General features: G+C 35.4%; 1 protein-coding gene across 3 annotated transcripts in view; it reads left to right on the top strand.

Annotated features, from left to right (window-relative positions):
• LOC108693050 (tyrosine-protein phosphatase Lar) overlaps positions 1-17,746 on the top strand; it is a 144,959-nt gene that overhangs the window by 112,844 nt on the left and 14,369 nt on the right. Inside the window, exons 4-11 of one of the 3 annotated variants that reach the window (XM_018201726.1) lie at positions 6,980-7,090; positions 8,055-8,330; positions 8,868-9,152; positions 10,911-10,916; positions 11,609-11,709; positions 11,797-12,126; positions 12,990-13,140; positions 14,346-14,642. In XM_018201726.1, coding sequence (XP_018057215.1) covers positions 6,980-7,090; positions 8,055-8,330; positions 8,868-9,152; positions 10,911-10,916; positions 11,609-11,709; positions 11,797-12,126; positions 12,990-13,140; positions 14,346-14,642 — 1,557 coding nt within the window. Of the gene's footprint in view, positions 1-6,979; positions 7,091-8,054; positions 8,331-8,867; positions 9,153-10,892; positions 10,917-11,608; positions 11,710-11,796; positions 12,127-12,989; positions 13,141-14,345; positions 14,643-17,746 lie in introns of all 3 variants that reach the window. The other 2 variants (XM_018201717.1, XM_018201734.1) reach the window with 2 other exon arrangements.

Below are 17,746 nucleotides of genomic sequence, written 5' to 3'. Positions count from 1 at the left end.
AGAGCGAGACGATGCATTTCATGTATTCGTACATGTATACGTGCATACATATGCGCGTAGGTGTGTATATTTATATATATATATATATATATATATATGCATACATGCGTCGCATTTGCTCCCGTAATATTAAATGTAAGAGAAGATATTTCAATATTGGTTGGTAAACACACAAATAGCATGGCCGTATACGCCCTTTCGCCTGCATCAGGTACACACATACTCATGTTGTTGCATATCTCTACGGCAATCGTCCAAGATCTCGCGGAAAGGCCTCAGAAAAATGTTGTCGCTATGCCTAGTGACAAGCAGAACGTGTTGCCCGAAGCTTTCGCGAGACACGAATGCGATTTTTCTAAACGTAAGGAAAATTCGACGCTTTCTGTATATCCGACTGACACATCCGTCGATCGCGAAGTTTCGTCTGGATTGAATCAGTCACTTGGAAAACAACATAAGGATACTTTTGTATCTCGCACTTATTCATTTCTCTCCTGCCTTTGTACTTGGACCCAAGAATAGTTACCTGGAATATTTTCACATTCTGTGAATTGTTGTAAAATATTATTTTACATAAATGTTGTTTAATACATGTTCTTTCTTTTTAATAATTTTCTTTAAAATTCTTTACAAACTCAATATAGGAAAGAATGATTTTGCTAATATTTTAATATATTTAACTATATACTTTCAAAGCTATATAGTCTTAATAATCTAATATATTTAGCTAGATACATATCTGAAAATAATTTTGTTGGATCATTAAAATAATTATGTAGGAGACTCAAACTGGTTACTAAAATCAAAACTTTTTGCAACTCATTATGCTTAAGATTATTATGTAATTATTTTCATGGCCCAAGAAAATTATTTTCAGATCTGTATTTAGCCAAATTTTTAAATATTTCGATTAAATTATTCTTTCTGAATATATAATTCCATTGAAAACCCGCAATAAAAAGGCGTTATATAAATTAAAATATTCATTTTCTAGAAATTAATTGAGATCTAAAAACGTTTCATCTGATCATTTACATAAAAATAATCAGGTAATTATTCCCGGAATAGTCTTAATATATTTATTTAATATATGAGTATCCTACATTTTAAAACAGAATTTTTTCAATTTAACTAACCTTAACGTAATTAGTCGTGTAGTGTTGCTCACACCCAAATATTATATCTCAATTGTCATTGTTCTTTTTAATGATTTACAATTAAATAAAAATTAATAAATAATATTTTGTACATTCTTTTGCTAAAGATAAATACAAAACATTTAATTGTTAAACAATTTGCACTAAATATGATAATATATATAAACGGCATTTATATACATTTGTAAAGCCGGAAGTAACTTTCATACTTCAGACAAATTAATAAAGAATTAATATATTATATAATTTTTTATTTATAAAACATAATAATTTATAAAGGATCTTGATAATATACACCGATTCTACCTTTCTTACAACTAAAAAGCGGGAAATTGCAAGCTAAATGTTCATTTAATAGCTCACTCATCTCGAACCTTTATCTAAGTTATCGATAACAAATTCCTCAATGAGTTTGAAGCCGATTTTTTTTTCATAAAAAATCTGCTATTGCTTTGTATACCAAAATTCGTAAAAATCGTTAATTGTCATGTACTGAGAATATCGATTGACCGTGCGCGAGAGAGTCGTGGTATTCACTATTCATCTATTATTTTTATTCAGCCACGTTGCACGTCTTGTTGCACAATCCCGTGGATGTAAAAACAAAATGTACCAATAACAACTATTTAATAAAAACAAGACATTATATTGTCGCCGAAATAAAACATAGAAACAGAAGCGGTTTCCATAATTTTATATATGGGAGATACGATATTAAAAATGCCCTTGAATCCATTTCTTGTGTTTCTTATTGTAAAATACAGCACAAACTTAGACATTTACACATGTATATGTATAAATATCTAAGTTTGCATCTATCTTCAAGATAAAAGAGCAGTATTAAAATTGTTTCAAGATATACACTGAGAAAAAAGTTGCTGTTTCAAAAAAATATTAGTTCAACAAGCAAATATTTATTAATTCAAATAAATAACATGTTTTAAATTACAAGATTTTGTTAATCTAAATATATAATCTAAATATATATATTTGAATTAAATAATCATTACGAACTAAACGCATTTAATCACGTTAACAACTTTTTTTTCTCCGTACACACTCAGTACCTACAACATTTTCTTTTAATAATGTGTGCGCGCGCGCGCGCGCGTGTGTGTGTGTGTGTGTGTGTGTGTGTGTGTGTGTATGTGTGTGTTGTATGTAATGATATACATAAATGTATCATTAAAATAAAAAATAAGTACGAACTACCATACTTTTTGATTGCAAATTAAATTTGAAAAAGCGATGTATTTGAGTTACAAATTCATACGATATGTATTTCGCATTTATTTCAATTTTCATTATCAAAAAGTAACACTAAAAAGTCAAAGAGTACACTGAAAGAATATGCATAAATTTTTTATATCTAGTTTCAGAGAATAAAAACAATTTTTCACTGAAGGATCTCAGGAAGATACATCGTATTATCTATTCAACTATTTCCATTTCTATTTAAAATATTCCTGACTTTGACATACTATCTGGCGATCAATGTGATAAACTGGGATTATGAAAAGTTGAACAGGTATTATGTCGGTGGCTTTTAACGCAAATGTCTCTTCATGTTCTCTGTCATAATATATACCGATCATATTTATAGCGATTTGCGCGCGCATGTTGATTATTTAAAATTTATAAGAAACAGCTCGCATGATGTACCGTTCATTTTGAATCAGGTCCACGCGTATTCGAGATCTAATTGTTTATTATCGCCGGTAACACGTACTTCTACACAGCCCTATGAATATTTTAAATGGCTATTACACCATGGAAATATTATCTTTGAGTCAATAGTATATTCGAGTGTTTACCTGTTAATTCTGTATTGTTCTTTGCATTTTGCATGTACACAATAAAAGAAGATATGATACTTCGATCAGAAAGTGGAACTTTAATACGATCGTTAATAAAATCCATAAAATGAAGAAAAAATATATTAATTATTTTTTAATATTGATGTGCTTGAAGAAATTTCTCGTTATAATGTAATTTAACTGTGTGCGCGCGCGAGCATAAGTTATTAAAAATGTTAAATTGCGATGTAGATAATTAATAAACCATTAACATTAAAATTTCTTTAAAAAGTAAAAACTTCACTTTTTAAAAATAATTTGCAATCTCTCACATACATACACACGCGCGCGTATCAATTTGAAAAAATTACAAATAGTTATCTCAGTAAAGACTGAAATATAAATTATTTGCCGAATTGAAAAATAAATTCCAATAGACGTGGAAGTTTGTCAGAGTCATAGTTTGGAGGTGTTTGATATTAACTATACCGGCAATGTTAGATATAGATATTTTAAGGATATAGTCGAATTATTAACTGTGAGTTTCTAATACATAAATTTAAATCTGTAAAAAATAAACTTTTAATCCAACTTTTATGATATTAAAAAAAACTTGTTATTAAAGCTTTCACAAGTATGAAAGAATTTTTTCAGATTTTTATACAGTCCGGAACAATGTAAAAATTTGTACTGAAATTCAGGATGAAGATTGCGGACAAAGAGTGAAAATTTTACATGTCGACAAGGGTTAAGTTAAAGTGAAAATTAATTAGAAAAGATTAAAAAAAACGTCGATTAAAAATGATAGTAGCCCAATAAATTTCAAGTTCATATTCCATTTTGAATCTAACGGAAATACACTGAAAGAAAGGATTGATTGCTGTAACAATTTAGTTAAAATATGTAATCAAAGATAGTAAAATATGAAATCATATACTGACATTGCGGATAGGCTAACGCAACTAAAAATTTGCTGCTACAATCAAAAACTGATTACTGCAGCTGATTAAAAATGCTATGCCATATTTTACTATCTAAATTGTTGCAGCAACCAATCTTTTCTTTCTGTAGTGTAACTTTTCTTCTTTAAATCTAAAAATTATTAAAAGAATCAAGAAGTCGATATATTCTTTGTATATTTGATGTTCGCATGAAGGGAAATTTTCCGGATGGCGGACAAATAACGTGTTGGGCTATACTCTTCGCCAGGTATAACTTTTTCGCCTCGGTGCGCTAACAATGCGCACGTGATTCCATCGGGATAACAATACGACCTCGCGGCGTTCCTTCCTGGTCGGCTTACGGGAAATTGTAGATGAGGCACGATTACGTATTCCGATCGTACGCGATATCAGTCCGCCTCACTTCTCACTCGTGATGGAGTGTTTTCTACCCTCGACCCTTACTCTCTCTTCCGTTTCTTTCCCGTCTATCTACCAAATACTTTATCGAATTCTATCCTAGGCGAGTTCTTTCCTTACCAGGACTATCTCGATAAATCGTGCCTGGTGCAAAGTTAAAACGCTCTCACAGTCTATTTCTATTATATATAAAATAAATTGTACGTTATTCTATTATATGTACATAAAATTGATTTTAGATTTAGATATTATATTCTAATTATAATCAATACTATACATTTTTTTACAAACTCTCAATTAGTTATCTACAACGATCATACAAAATCATTTTTTTAATTTTATTAAATGATTGGTATAAATTAATAAAATCAAATGTTTAATAAAAAATGAAGATAAAAGATTGAAAATGAATAATGATCAACTATCACAACTACACCTAAGTTCTAAAGTATCCTGTTTGAAGTAATGCAATTGAATTTCCGTCTTATGGCGATTGATAGAGGAAGGTTCAAAGCTTTTTTTACCTACAATTTAAAATCTCATAGCAATTGGATTATATAATTGTCCAAAAAGTTTCGCTTCAGATCCAAATGATAAATGTTACTGTAGTTGAGAATTAAGATAATAACTTGTTGAAATTGCTATAAAAAGATTAAGATTTTTAATTAAAAGTGAGGAACAAACTTCCAAAAATTCTAATTACATCACAGCCCCCGTCTTCATCATTTCTTTCCTCCACGATCAAAGTCACGATCGCAATGCGCAGAAAAACGCCACGTATGGCACGTGAATCTACTCAGACGGATAACGAATTTCGAAATCAGAAGCCGGTGAAAATTCGGCAGTCTGCAAAATTAACAGCTGCGCCAGGTCACGTCGATAATTGTGGGCTCCGTTTTAAGCCGGGAGCCATAATAACCAAACCCTTTAACAATTCGTACGTTTCAATTCGTTCGTTTGTTCACTCACAAGGGAAACAACACATCGGTCCATGTCTGATATTTGTCTTCCGGGGGAAAAATATTCCATATAGTTTACTGCGAGTTTCAAAGTAAACTAGTCCACCTATTATAATCACGTTTTTATCTCGATATAGCTTGACGCGATTCATATACGATCAGACAAAATACGCCGCAATCCGTGTGTTTCGCTTTTGCAACAGATATCATCTTATTCCTTCTTATTCATGCGACTATGCATCAGAAGCATCGCTCGAAACTAATTGCTTTTTGTAATCATATAAAATCTGTAGTCACTTAAAAAACTTTATTCAATTTACTTGTGGAAGGTAAGAGGAAAAGATTTGCTACCATATCGTCTTTGATTGCGGAGACGAGTGGCTATTCAACAAGAAAAGAATAGTTTCATGTAATCGAAGCGTTACGACATCCTTTAAAATTTATTTGCACTAGCCGTTTATCTTACCTACGATCATCCTCTAATTATAACCGTCATTGTCGATAAAATGTTAGAAATATTGAAAGCGAACAATCGATCCCAGCGACAATCCCCTGTTCTATTCTCGATTCCCGATATTCGATAGTGTTTATTTTACGAATGGGTAGGGCGGTTCTTTTATTGGTGGAGAAGTCACGGGAAGGGTTTGAATTATACCGAGCTGGTAGTGACGTCGGCGAAGATAATCACATGCCTCGCAACGGTCAGTTCATCATCATGGTATCATGATCTAACTGATATATCGTGGAACCCCCGCACGAACCTGAGAATCGAACGCAATGTATGAGTCAGGGAAAAAGAAAGGAAGGGTGAAAAAAAGAAGGACGACAAGAGGAGTCGACCTTTTCCAATCCTACCGAGCTCAACGTCTCCGCAGAACGTGGTAGGAACTCTATTAGTAGTGGGAAAATGAAGTAAAAGACGCGACGAGCGGCAGAGAATATATAGACGTCCACTCAAACGTGGTTCCGTCGAGCTCGTTACCGCATACATATTATCATACTTTTAAATTTAATTGTACAAAACGGAGATTGCTCAGAACTAAAAAGTATTTCGACATCCATTCTCACATTATTTCTGATGACCTAATAAATCTGCGCTATTAAATAAGAAATCTGGTTATATTAAAAATATTACGAATATTACTATTTAAAAAAATCAGTAATAATAACGATAGTAATATATATTAAGTTTCTTTCTTTTTTATCTATAATTTGTAATTTGTTATACAAAGCAGTCAATCTAATAGGTGATTTTTATAAATCGTTTGTCGTTAGAATCATCCTATTACGTCGTATTTTATGCTATATTTTAACTTAAAATAGCTCAGAATGTTATTTTTGACATTTTAATTTGATTTTCTCGAAAATATGATGTAACAGATTTCAATTTTATTAGCAATTTGCTTCAATGACTATCTATAGCATTAGAAAAAGCGAAAAGACCTATAAGAATTATCTTGTTTATAGTTTGTGAACTGAAAAAAATTTTTAATTTATCAAATTACTATTATTTACAGTGTAAACAAGTGTAATTAATGCAATAAAGTTCATGTGTATGTAACTATACAAATATCCAGATAACATCACGAGAAATACAAGAGATAATTTTTTGTTTACATCGAGCTTGTACATAAAAGTGCTATTGTAATCGATAATATTGATGAGAATATATTTTTAATAGAATATTCTGCATTTTTATGTTTCAGGTGCTTTGCAGATCACCGAATCCGACGTAAGCGATCAAGGAAAATACGAATGCGTTGCTAACAATTCCGTAGGCACAGAGTACTCCAAGTCAACTACGTTATACGTAAAAGGTAATTTAATATATTAGTACAGCATTTACGAATGCTTGTATGCAAATATTGTAGATTAAATTAGTTAATTTTTCGAGCGCATTTCGTAATTATAATTATATAACATTTCATTGTCTTTGTTAGAAAAATCATTCTTTAACGGTATTCTTACGTAGTAGCTTATAAAATACAATATTATGAATAAGAAAAAGAAAAATATATTCTAATGAAAATTAGCAGATTTGAAATAAGATATTATCGTTGTCCAAATAATGAACGCAGCTCGTCGTACAGTCACGCCAATGCCGTAAACGTAGACGTTTTCCTGTTTGTAATTAATGCAACGCATTAGAACGTAATTAAACTAAACAGACGGCACAAAAGACTCGCGCGACTCACGTACGCTTGCGTTCTTGCCGCGATCTCGAATGCCGATGGTTACGCGTTTTTGTTTAATCACCTATTTACAAAATCTGCGCAACGGCTTTGCAGAATAATCGTTCAGAGTTTTGTGCTTCGCGAATTTTCGCTGTGTACAGTTAATTTTCCATCGTAAAACGTCCGCATGTAATTATTCTCTAATTGGATACGCCGTTACGCCTATTTGCATTTCGATTTAATATGTTACTCGTACTGTTAAATAAATAAATAATCACCTGCTCTTCATCAACGTAATGTAACTTATTTGCTGCCAACGATTATGCATATAATCTAAAGACATATTATTTCTTTCAAAAGTAACAACTAGAGAAAAAGATACAATTAATTAAGCATTTCGAAGTTTTCATGAATTACTTTGAAAATTTCAATGAACAAATAGAAATATTGACACATTTGTATCTTGTTTTAATATAATTCTTATGTCAATGCAAGATGAAACTACAATAAATTTTAAAAAATCGAAAAATCGAAAGACATTCGATTAATTAAAATTTAGTCGACTAAAGAATAAAGTATTCATCCTGACGATTATACTGTGCTTCAGTACGTCGTGTTTCACCAAGCTTCTCGATTCCTCCACCAACGGTGAGCGAGGTGATGTTAGGCGGTTCGCTGAATCTCACCTGTGTCGCCGTGGGTGCGCCTATGCCCTATGTCAAATGGAGAAAGGACCCAGCAACCGATTTGACGCCGGAAGACAATCTGCCAGTTGGCAAAAATGTTCTGATGCTCACTGACATTAAAGAGTCTGCCAATTATACGTGCACAGCCGCCAGCGATCTCGGTGTAATTGACGCAACCACAATGGTGAAAGTTCAATGTTCGTATCGAATTTTTTTACTTTAGGATATTCATAATTGATTGTTATATTTAAAATCTTAAATATAGTTTTAACATGTCATAAGTCATAGGATTATATTATTAATATTTTAAGACGATCTTAAAATAAGAAAGAACTTTCCTTGAAATTACTTCTTAGAATTAGATAAATACATTTATTAATCACCTTTATCAGCTCATGGATTAAGTGATGCGAACCGATTAATCATTGCATTCACTAGATAAAATAATCGAGGAGCTAGTTTAAATTTTGAATATGATAATAACAATCATTATAAGCCGAAAAGCAATTTTCCTCTAAGGACTATTTGAAAAAGGATTTTTATAAATATTTTTATTGTTCACACATCATGATTAATAAATTTAACGTTTATATTTTTTCTAAAAGTTCTCAAATGTTGCGACATTTACACTGACTTCGGATGCTTGAATAAATAATATTTCATTCTGTGTAACTTAGACGCAATATTTATAAATGGTAGAGAGATAAAGCTGTAATAATTTCACTCTCCTGCAGCTCTTCCCGGTCCACCAGAGAACGTTCAAGTGTCCGACATCACTGCGACGTCGGTGAAGCTGAGCTGGTCCTACAAAGGACCGGATGAGCTGCAGTATTACGTAATTCAGCATAAACCGAAGCATGTGAATCAAGCATATGCCGAGATATCTGGTATCACGACGATGTACTATCACGTTAGGAGTCTCAGCCCTTATACGGAATACGAGCTCTACGTTATAGCCGTGAATAGCATCGGACGTGGTCCCCCAAGTGCCCCGGTGATAGTCACCACTGGTGAAACAAGTCAGTACTATAGCATTTACTATCGTAATATTCTCTAGTCGTTTTTATGCTTCTAACATGATTAGAAACGATTATTTCCCTTCTTCTGCAATATATGGTTTGCGCTCATGGTTGCTCCCCGACCCAGTTTTAGGCTGGAGACTATGACTTTTTGAACTTCGTAAATGGAAAAAATTTTCAATTTATCGCTCAAAATTTTGATCTTTTTTTTTTTTTAAGTATTGATTTCCCTCCGATTTTAAAACTCTCCGGCAAATTAAGTCTGATGACTTTTTTGTGTAATTGATCTTTGGCAAAAAATTTTACGATCTCCAGAGCATGAAAATGGAACACTAATTCAAAGGTGGCAACCATGAATGATGTTTCTAATCCCGTAACATTTATGAAAAAATCAAAAATTTTCAGATAAATCGCTGTTTATGTTGTGTATCTATAACAGTAGATCGGTAAACTAACATTTGAATTATTATTATTATGAATTATTATTATGAATATATTATTATATAGAATTGCTTGTAATTAAAAAAAGATTTTCTTTCAATTCGCTGCTTTCATGTCAAATTAACAAAAGAAGGAAAATATCGTTTCTGGAGAAATGCTTCTTATTTTATCAACTTTTTTTTCTTGTAATTTTGAATTTATTATTTAATCAAGTTTTAATAAAAAAAAAAGTAACAGCATCTATTAAATCAATCATCTTTAATGTACACGTAAATTAGATTGGGCGTCTGTATCATCAACCGCTACGACAAATTAAACCCACTCATAAATCAACTCACATTTCATTTCTGTGCTTCGCAATGAACATACGTCTCGCAGTAAAGTTCGCCGGTTAAAACGCGAATGCACTTCGAACCCGACGATCCTTTTTTTCGCGTATCCATAATCGCGAGGATCGAAGGCAGTAACATAAAGGTGTAGTGAAGGAACGGCACTACTTCGACATGAACGTGAATTTTTTGCACGTAGATAGAATTTTTGTACACACCATCGAGAAAGAGGAGCGAATTTTTACGCACATTTTTTGAGGGAAATTCTGTATTTTTTCCATGCTGTCCGCCGCGGACGCACGATTTGATCCATGTAAGTGACAAGAAAATTTTTTTCACCTATCACCCTCTTCCCCAACTGCTCTTTGTTGCACCAGTGTATTAGTGTTTTTGCGAGGCCGTTCCACAGCGTTTCGCCGCGCTTCGACGTCTCATGTCATTTGTGTATTTTTACTATATCTCCAACCTCTACATTCTCCAGCCTCTCACTGCCTCTTTCATATCTCTCTCTCTCTCTTTCTTTCTCTCTCTCCCCCCCCCCCTTCTCTCTCTCTTTCTCTCTTCTATCTTTTTTTGTCTCAGACACGTCTCCGTCTCCTTTTTTTCTTTTTTGCAAAAGAGGGGAGGAACGCGAGAAACGAGTACGCGGGGAAGACAGCACGCGAAATTGCACCTTTCCTAACAGAATAGTATAGCACACTTCTCACCTCGTGAAAATACGAAGGAGACACGTACTGCTCTCGCAGTTCGTATTTTCACTTCGCATTTACTACCCATTTATGGCCGGTATTCATAATCTTATATTTAAGTCTTAGTACAGTCTTAAGTACAGTCTTAAGATGTCATAAACTAATCAGAGCTATATTAACGTCTTAAGACATTACTTAAGACGATCTTGAAATAAGAATTGATTATGAATATCAGCCCATATATCGAGAATTGATAATAATCGTTTGACTTTTTTTAATAGCGGAATCAACAAATGGAGGTGCCAGTAAGTCAAATCATATACTAAGAGTGCCGTAGTGGTACACGATTTCTTTGTAGTTTTTGATTTTGGTTTCCTATAGTTTCGTTTTTTGCGCACACACGACTTTCATTCACACATATACGTGCACACTTTATCACTTTTAATATACATCGTTACATGCACACCTGCGTCTGGGAAAAGACGATTATGCTGAAGCATCTAAAAATTTAGTTAAATACAGATCTGGGAACAATCGTTGGAATCGTTGGAATAATTACCTATGTAGAACCCTTAAATTGATTGCTAGAATGTCGAAACTTTTTGCAGCATTGCTCATCATGCTTGAGATTCCTACGTAATTATTTTGATGAAGCAACAAAATTATTTTCAGATCTGTATATAGCTGAATTTTTAGATATTTCAGCAAAATTCTTTCCGTGTATTTAATTGCGTCCAGTATGAATTTTTAAAAATGTATCTATTTATCACACTGTAGTGTCGTAGTGACGAAAAATAAAATTTCATCCTTCTTTTCTCTATATTTACATCGCACTTGGCTTCTTACAGTTTGTTTTTTGAAGGGTCTTTATTTTTAGAGAATTTCTTATCATGTGACTAACTGACATGTACTGCCCTTCCACGGTTTCGTGTGTATTTTGGTTGCTTTTCGTCTGGTCTCCCTAATAACGCTAAAAACCAGTTAATCTCTTTTTTAGAACCCGGTACAGCGCCGCGAAAAGTTCAGGTACGGCCGTTGAGCTCCAGCACGATGGTCATACAGTGGGATGAACCGGAAACCCCGAACGGTCAAGTGACGGTCGGTGTCTTTTTCGAAATTACCTTTCAATTTTCCCGATTTTTGCGATGATTATCGCTAATGAGCATGCGATATACCTCTCCATAGGGATACAAAGTATATTACACAACGGATTCGAATCAACCTATGGCGTCGTGGCAGTATCAAATGGTGGATAACAGCCAGTTGACAACCATCTCGGAACTGACGCCGCATACGATTTATACCATAAGAGTTCAAGCGCTCACGAGCGTCGGTCCTGGACCTCTTAGTCTGCCGGTGCAAATCAAAACACAGCAAGGGGTACCGAGTCAACCTGAAATGTTAACGGCGGTCGATATCGGGGAGACCAAAGTAACGCTCCAATGGAGCAAGCCCGCTCATAGCGCTGAGAATATTCTCAGCTATGAGCTGTATTGGAATGACACTTATGCAAAGGTAGATAGTTATATATTTTTAATAAAGGTAGACAATTACATGTATTTTAAATAAAGATCTTCACACTAATTATATGGGAAATTAAGTCTTGATGAAATAAGTTAGTTTTCACATATAATGCAGTTTATAATGCGATGAACAAAAGATGTCATAGATTGACATAGAGAGACACAAGGCAATAATGGATATTTTTTATACTATGATATATCAAAAATATTCTATGAATATTCTATAAATTTTTTTATCTTTGATATACCGCTTGAAAGCTATATCCATTATTAAGTCTTTTATAAGATTTTTTTGTTCGCCATTATATTATAAGTTATATCATCTGTGAAAACTAACTCGCTTCTCTGGGACCCAATTTTCCGTGTAATTAATAAACTACTCCGCATTAATTACATGGAAAATTGAATTCCAGTGTGAAATAAATTAGTTTTTATGATTTTATATCTTACAATGTGGTAAATGAAAGATGTTATGGACAAAAGGCTTAATAGACAGTTTTTTAATTGTATATCAAAAGCGCTCGGTAAATACAAGTTTTTATTTAATCGGGATTCAATTTTCTATATATAATAATTTCGATTCCTTTCCTCTTTTTACCGATAAAGTGCGTCGCTCATCCTATTTTTTTCGTTTACGTCACGCATTGTGTCTTAATCCTAATAATATTCTTTATTTTCTCCTAATTTTATCCATATTAATTGGATAGTAATATTAAAGAGAATAAATAAATTTTTTTAATCGTTCGGAACAGAATAGACTGAAATTCGGAAGATAAAAAAATTTTAGAATTTTTAAAAGAGCGATTTTAAAAGCGATAATTAATCTACCCTATTCGGCATATCTGCTCGAATCAGGAGAGGCATCATCGCAGGATACCGGTCACCGAGAACTACACTTTAACCGGCCTGTATCCGAACACCTTGTATTACGTCTGGCTGGCTGCGAGGAGTCAAAGAGGAGAGGGTGCCACGACGATACCGTATCCGGTTCGCACCAAACAGTACGGTAAGCAGAACGCGCACGAATGCATAAATCGAATGAGTTCATGCAGCGAGGAGTGCCAGACGCATGCTGATACGCGATTGTCACGAGGCCGCAAGGCGGTCGACCATCCGATATTCCATACATCACTACGCGATGTCGGGTAGGACGCACCTGAGTCTTTTGGATCCTCGTGCATGATCGTGCATCGCGATGGCACAGCAGGTAGGAGGTGCTGTAGCGCTAGACGCTCCTGCAAGTAGCGTAAGCTATCGACGCACAACACCTTGGAAAAAGCCTTTGAAAAAAAGAAAGCGAAGACCTTTCGTCTTCGAGAACGCGTTTAATAATGAAAGTAAAAAGGAAAAGAGAGCGTATAAAAAGAAAGGGAAAGACAGAAAAATAGAGAATAACGTTGAAACAAGTGAAGTGTGGGAGAGTGAGAATGACTGCATGCATTGCAAATAAGAAAGCCGTTTTTGGATGCCACTTTATATATATATCTATATATATACGTACATATCATACATATAAATTGCACTAAGCACTGCATTGATATATGTGTGCATTTTGGGCACCTCTTTTCATTCTCAATAACATGATTGATTTATCGTCCGTTCAGTTTTTCGTTGTCTCGTTCCCTTGCAATTATATAAACGTGTAACTCGTTAACTCTGCGGATTATACGCCCGAGTTAACACGAGCCGCTCCGGGAGAACTGTCTCTAATCACGTCTTTTTTCGACTGTTCAAGGATTGATTCATGACTTTTTACCTTGAATATTTTACACCTCTCTGAACCTTGGCCAAACATACCGTTTTGTTGTATCCCTCGGCAATCACCATCGACTGTGCGTTCGTCTCAGCATTGAGAAAATGTTAAATCGAGAAATACGAGAATTCGCTTATCGCGTGGCATATTAATCGATCTATTATCCGCTCATATATGAAAATGTCTAATTACAATTTTCGATTTAAAACAAGAAATATTTAAACTTATGAAATTTTGTAAGATTACTAATTATAAAAATTAGTTTTCATTGATTTATAATTATCCGACTACAGAGTAATAGTAGTTACGCTCCACGACGATAATTAATGAATTTTGATGCAACTTTTCGTATCTTCACCTTTGACCTCAAGCTAGAGGCCAGTACGCTCGATCGGTAATTACCGATTATGATCCCCAATTTTGTTTTTTTTCCCCTCCTATAACTGAGTGTTATACAGTCCCCGGGGCTCCGCCTCGCAATGTAACCGGCAAGGCGATCAGCCCGACTTCTATATTGGTATCGTGGGAACCGCCGGCCGCTGAACGCTCCAACGGGAGGATCACCTACTACAGGCTGCAAGTCGTCGAGAGCGGTCGCTCTGACTCCGAGGCGAGGAATATCAAACTGAATGACACGCGTTTCGTGTTGGACGAGCTCAAAAAGTGGACCGAGTATCGGATCTGGGTATTGGCCGGGACCAGAGTAGGTGACGGGCCTCCGAGTTATCCTATCTCGGTCAGAACTCACGAGGACGGTATGTATCACAGACACTGACTGAAAGTCTTTCTGTTTATCTCAGGCACGCGAGGAGTAACGTGTAAAATCCGTGGTGACATACAGCGCGAGAGGATGAATACTATGTTCTTCAACAGCTATCGCAATGTACTAATTGATAGAAAAATAAAAAGAGAGAGAGAAAGAGAGAGAGAGAGAGAAAACGATATGATCTCGATGTCTATGTTGTAGAACAAACATGTAAATGATCGTAATCGCGACAGAAACCTCAACGCCGCGGTCGCTACGAATTTCACACGCTAAGCTTCGCGAGGAAGGAATACTATATTGGGATGAAGTAATTAACGCGCCTCATCCGAGAGCCAAAAATATAAAAGCCCGCCAAAAGTCAGTCCGGTTATATTCTCGCGCGGTTCCAGTGCGGGTTGCGACGACACGCCGCGTTATTCTTGATCCGGTGAATGTATTACGTAATATAATATACATTACTGTATACTTTCGATTTCAGATTACGCTAACGTCACTTCGTCACCTGTCTCTCTTCCCGAACTCTCAAATAACCAGTTACTCTCTCTCTCCTTCATCACGATTTTCTGTTCTGTGTCCTCTATGTCGTATATCTTTTCTCTCCAGTGACTCTGCACTCATGTTATATTACATTATATTTACGTTATTACATTCTATTAAATTACAATACATACAATATATTATACTCTGTATTATATTATATATATATGAGCTTTCCTCTTCTCTCACGCCGTTCTTATGTTACAGTTATAGTTTCGAGAAACGAACTATCGAATCGCCCATCGTGACGAGAGAGGAAAAGAGGACAGACACGGCCCTTTTTTCCGGTCGGGTTACCTTTTTTTTTTGCGCGAACAAAAGTTTTGAACGCGCACGACTTTTTGTATTTTTCGTGCCTCTCCGATCACGCTACTCCGATCGCTTTCCTATCGTTCTTTTCGTAACCTCCTTCACTCTTTCGATTTTTAAAAAAAAAAACGGCATTCACGCGAAACACGAAACGATGATGGCCCTACTTTTTTGGCTGGCGAGATTTTATATTTTTGGATTTTTTGCGACAATAAAATCTCCAACGACTTATTCTAGCTTTCCCGAAATTTCCTAAAACGCCCCCTGTCTCCTAATCCTCCCTTTTAGTGTGCCCACAATCATTTTTTCCAGGTGCACGCAGCCACGGATTTTTCAGAAGCTGATAACCAATTTTTGAGCTCAGCTATTAAAAGATGAAAGAAAAAGAAAGAAACGAATTTTCTTACCGTTTTTTACAGGGCCTAATCGCAACTCTCTTTGTTCGTTGCCGTTGGTTTTTTTCACTCCCCCCAGCCCCACTTTTAAAACTTGGATATCTATTTTGACACGCTAATTAATATCTAATTATACTCACTCAAGTGTTTTTGTCTTTCCTTAAAGCATTTGCAGGAGGATGATCCAGGTTTTGAACAGCTAGTTTTTAAGATCTATTCACATTATCGTAATATATCAATATTATCTAATAATATGTACTCATTACACTCAGTGTTCTTTCTGGTGGTTACCGTGGTTACGTCAGTAAAGATGTTTCGTTTCTCTCCTTTAGTTTATTAATTCACTCTTGCCACGTGTTATGAAGATAGAAGTCAGGCTGGCTGCCCCGCGTGCCATTATTTCCGACATTTTTTATTTATTTTTTTTTTTTTTATACCGCCACTAACTGCATAGGCCACATGAAACATGTAAATAACACTAACGAACGAAATTAAATAACAACTTTGTTACACGTGCAACAATCAGGCGAAAATAATGGCAACGCGAGGGACAGCTTGCGAGTGAAGCGCTTACGTATATATATATATAAAAACTCTAGCGAATGTTATCTCACACACAAGAATATATATATATGAGACGCACTTTTTCACTATATATATATATATATATTACACATATATATATTTCTATATCTCTGATATATAAGGCTCTTCTGTCTTTAGTTGAGATTTAGTTCTACCTATCGTTTGCACATGTTTAGAGCATGCCTTCGTTTGTTTAAAGATTCCTCAATTCCTACGATCCCAAAAATGCAACCCTCGAATTCGTCCCGTCTGAAGAAAAGGAAGGAAACCTGGAACCCTACCTCTCCGTTTCCAATCACCAAAATCCGCCGAACTGTGTCGAGTCTGCGAACATCATTTCCCAATACAAATACGTTCATATTATACCATCTATATCCTATGAATGGCATGCCGATGCATGAGACAGTTTTGCTTTCTGTTACTTCCTATCCTTATATCCCAATCGAGCGGTATCCCCCAAGGTGCCGATCGATCCCGCATGTCGAACGTTTTTGGTCCCTCTTGTTGCCGAATAGCGTCCAATATGATCCCTCTCTCTCTCATAACAAACGAATTCGGCACCGAGGGAAAAAAAAATTGTTTGCACGATATTTATACAGTAGTCGTTGAAAAAATAAATCTCTACGCGGTCGTTAGCCACGATATTTCCCCGGGAAATCATTTAATCGTAACGATAACTTCTCTCGGTGCGCGGAGGAGGGACGATGCGGTACGACCGCGATCGTTAAAAGTTTTACAGCGAGTAAGTAGAAACAACGAATCGCGATTGAAAAAAAATAATCGAACAGGAGAGTTAGAGAAAGTTGCAAAAAAAATTGTCCAGTAAATTCGAAGAGCGAGAAACGTAAAGGCAAGGAGAAGATGAGGGTGATACAAGTACTATTCTATTTATCTCTAACGGGCTATGAAGACATTCATGTTGCTACACGTGGAGGGCATCATTTGTCGAAGAGGTATTATATCGTCATGATTGTTGAACGGAAAGTCGTACCGACGCGTCCGTAATGATCTTCCCGTATGTCTTTCACCATTCACCACCATGAAACGCTCTCTCCCTCCACGCCCAGATCCTCTTTCGTTTCTCTACCCTCCTGCCTGCGCTCCTACGATTCCCCGTTCCTGGCATTATCCCATTCACGAAGCAACTGATCCGGTGCCCGTTTACTCTCCTGAAGCAGACTCGGCAGAGCGAAGCGAAACGATAAAAAGCACTGCTGAAAGCACCCTGCCGTGTAAGCTCGCACATTGTCAAGCACAAAGATTCACC

This window comes from Atta colombica, unplaced genomic scaffold (genome assembly GCF_001594045.1).
Source record: "Atta colombica isolate Treedump-2 unplaced genomic scaffold, Acol1.0 scaffold107, whole genome shotgun sequence".
Taxonomy (NCBI): Eukaryota; Metazoa; Arthropoda; class Insecta; order Hymenoptera; family Formicidae; genus Atta; species Atta colombica.
The sequence above is the reverse complement of the archived record's forward strand: the minus strand, read 5'-3'. Positions and strand labels throughout refer to the sequence as shown.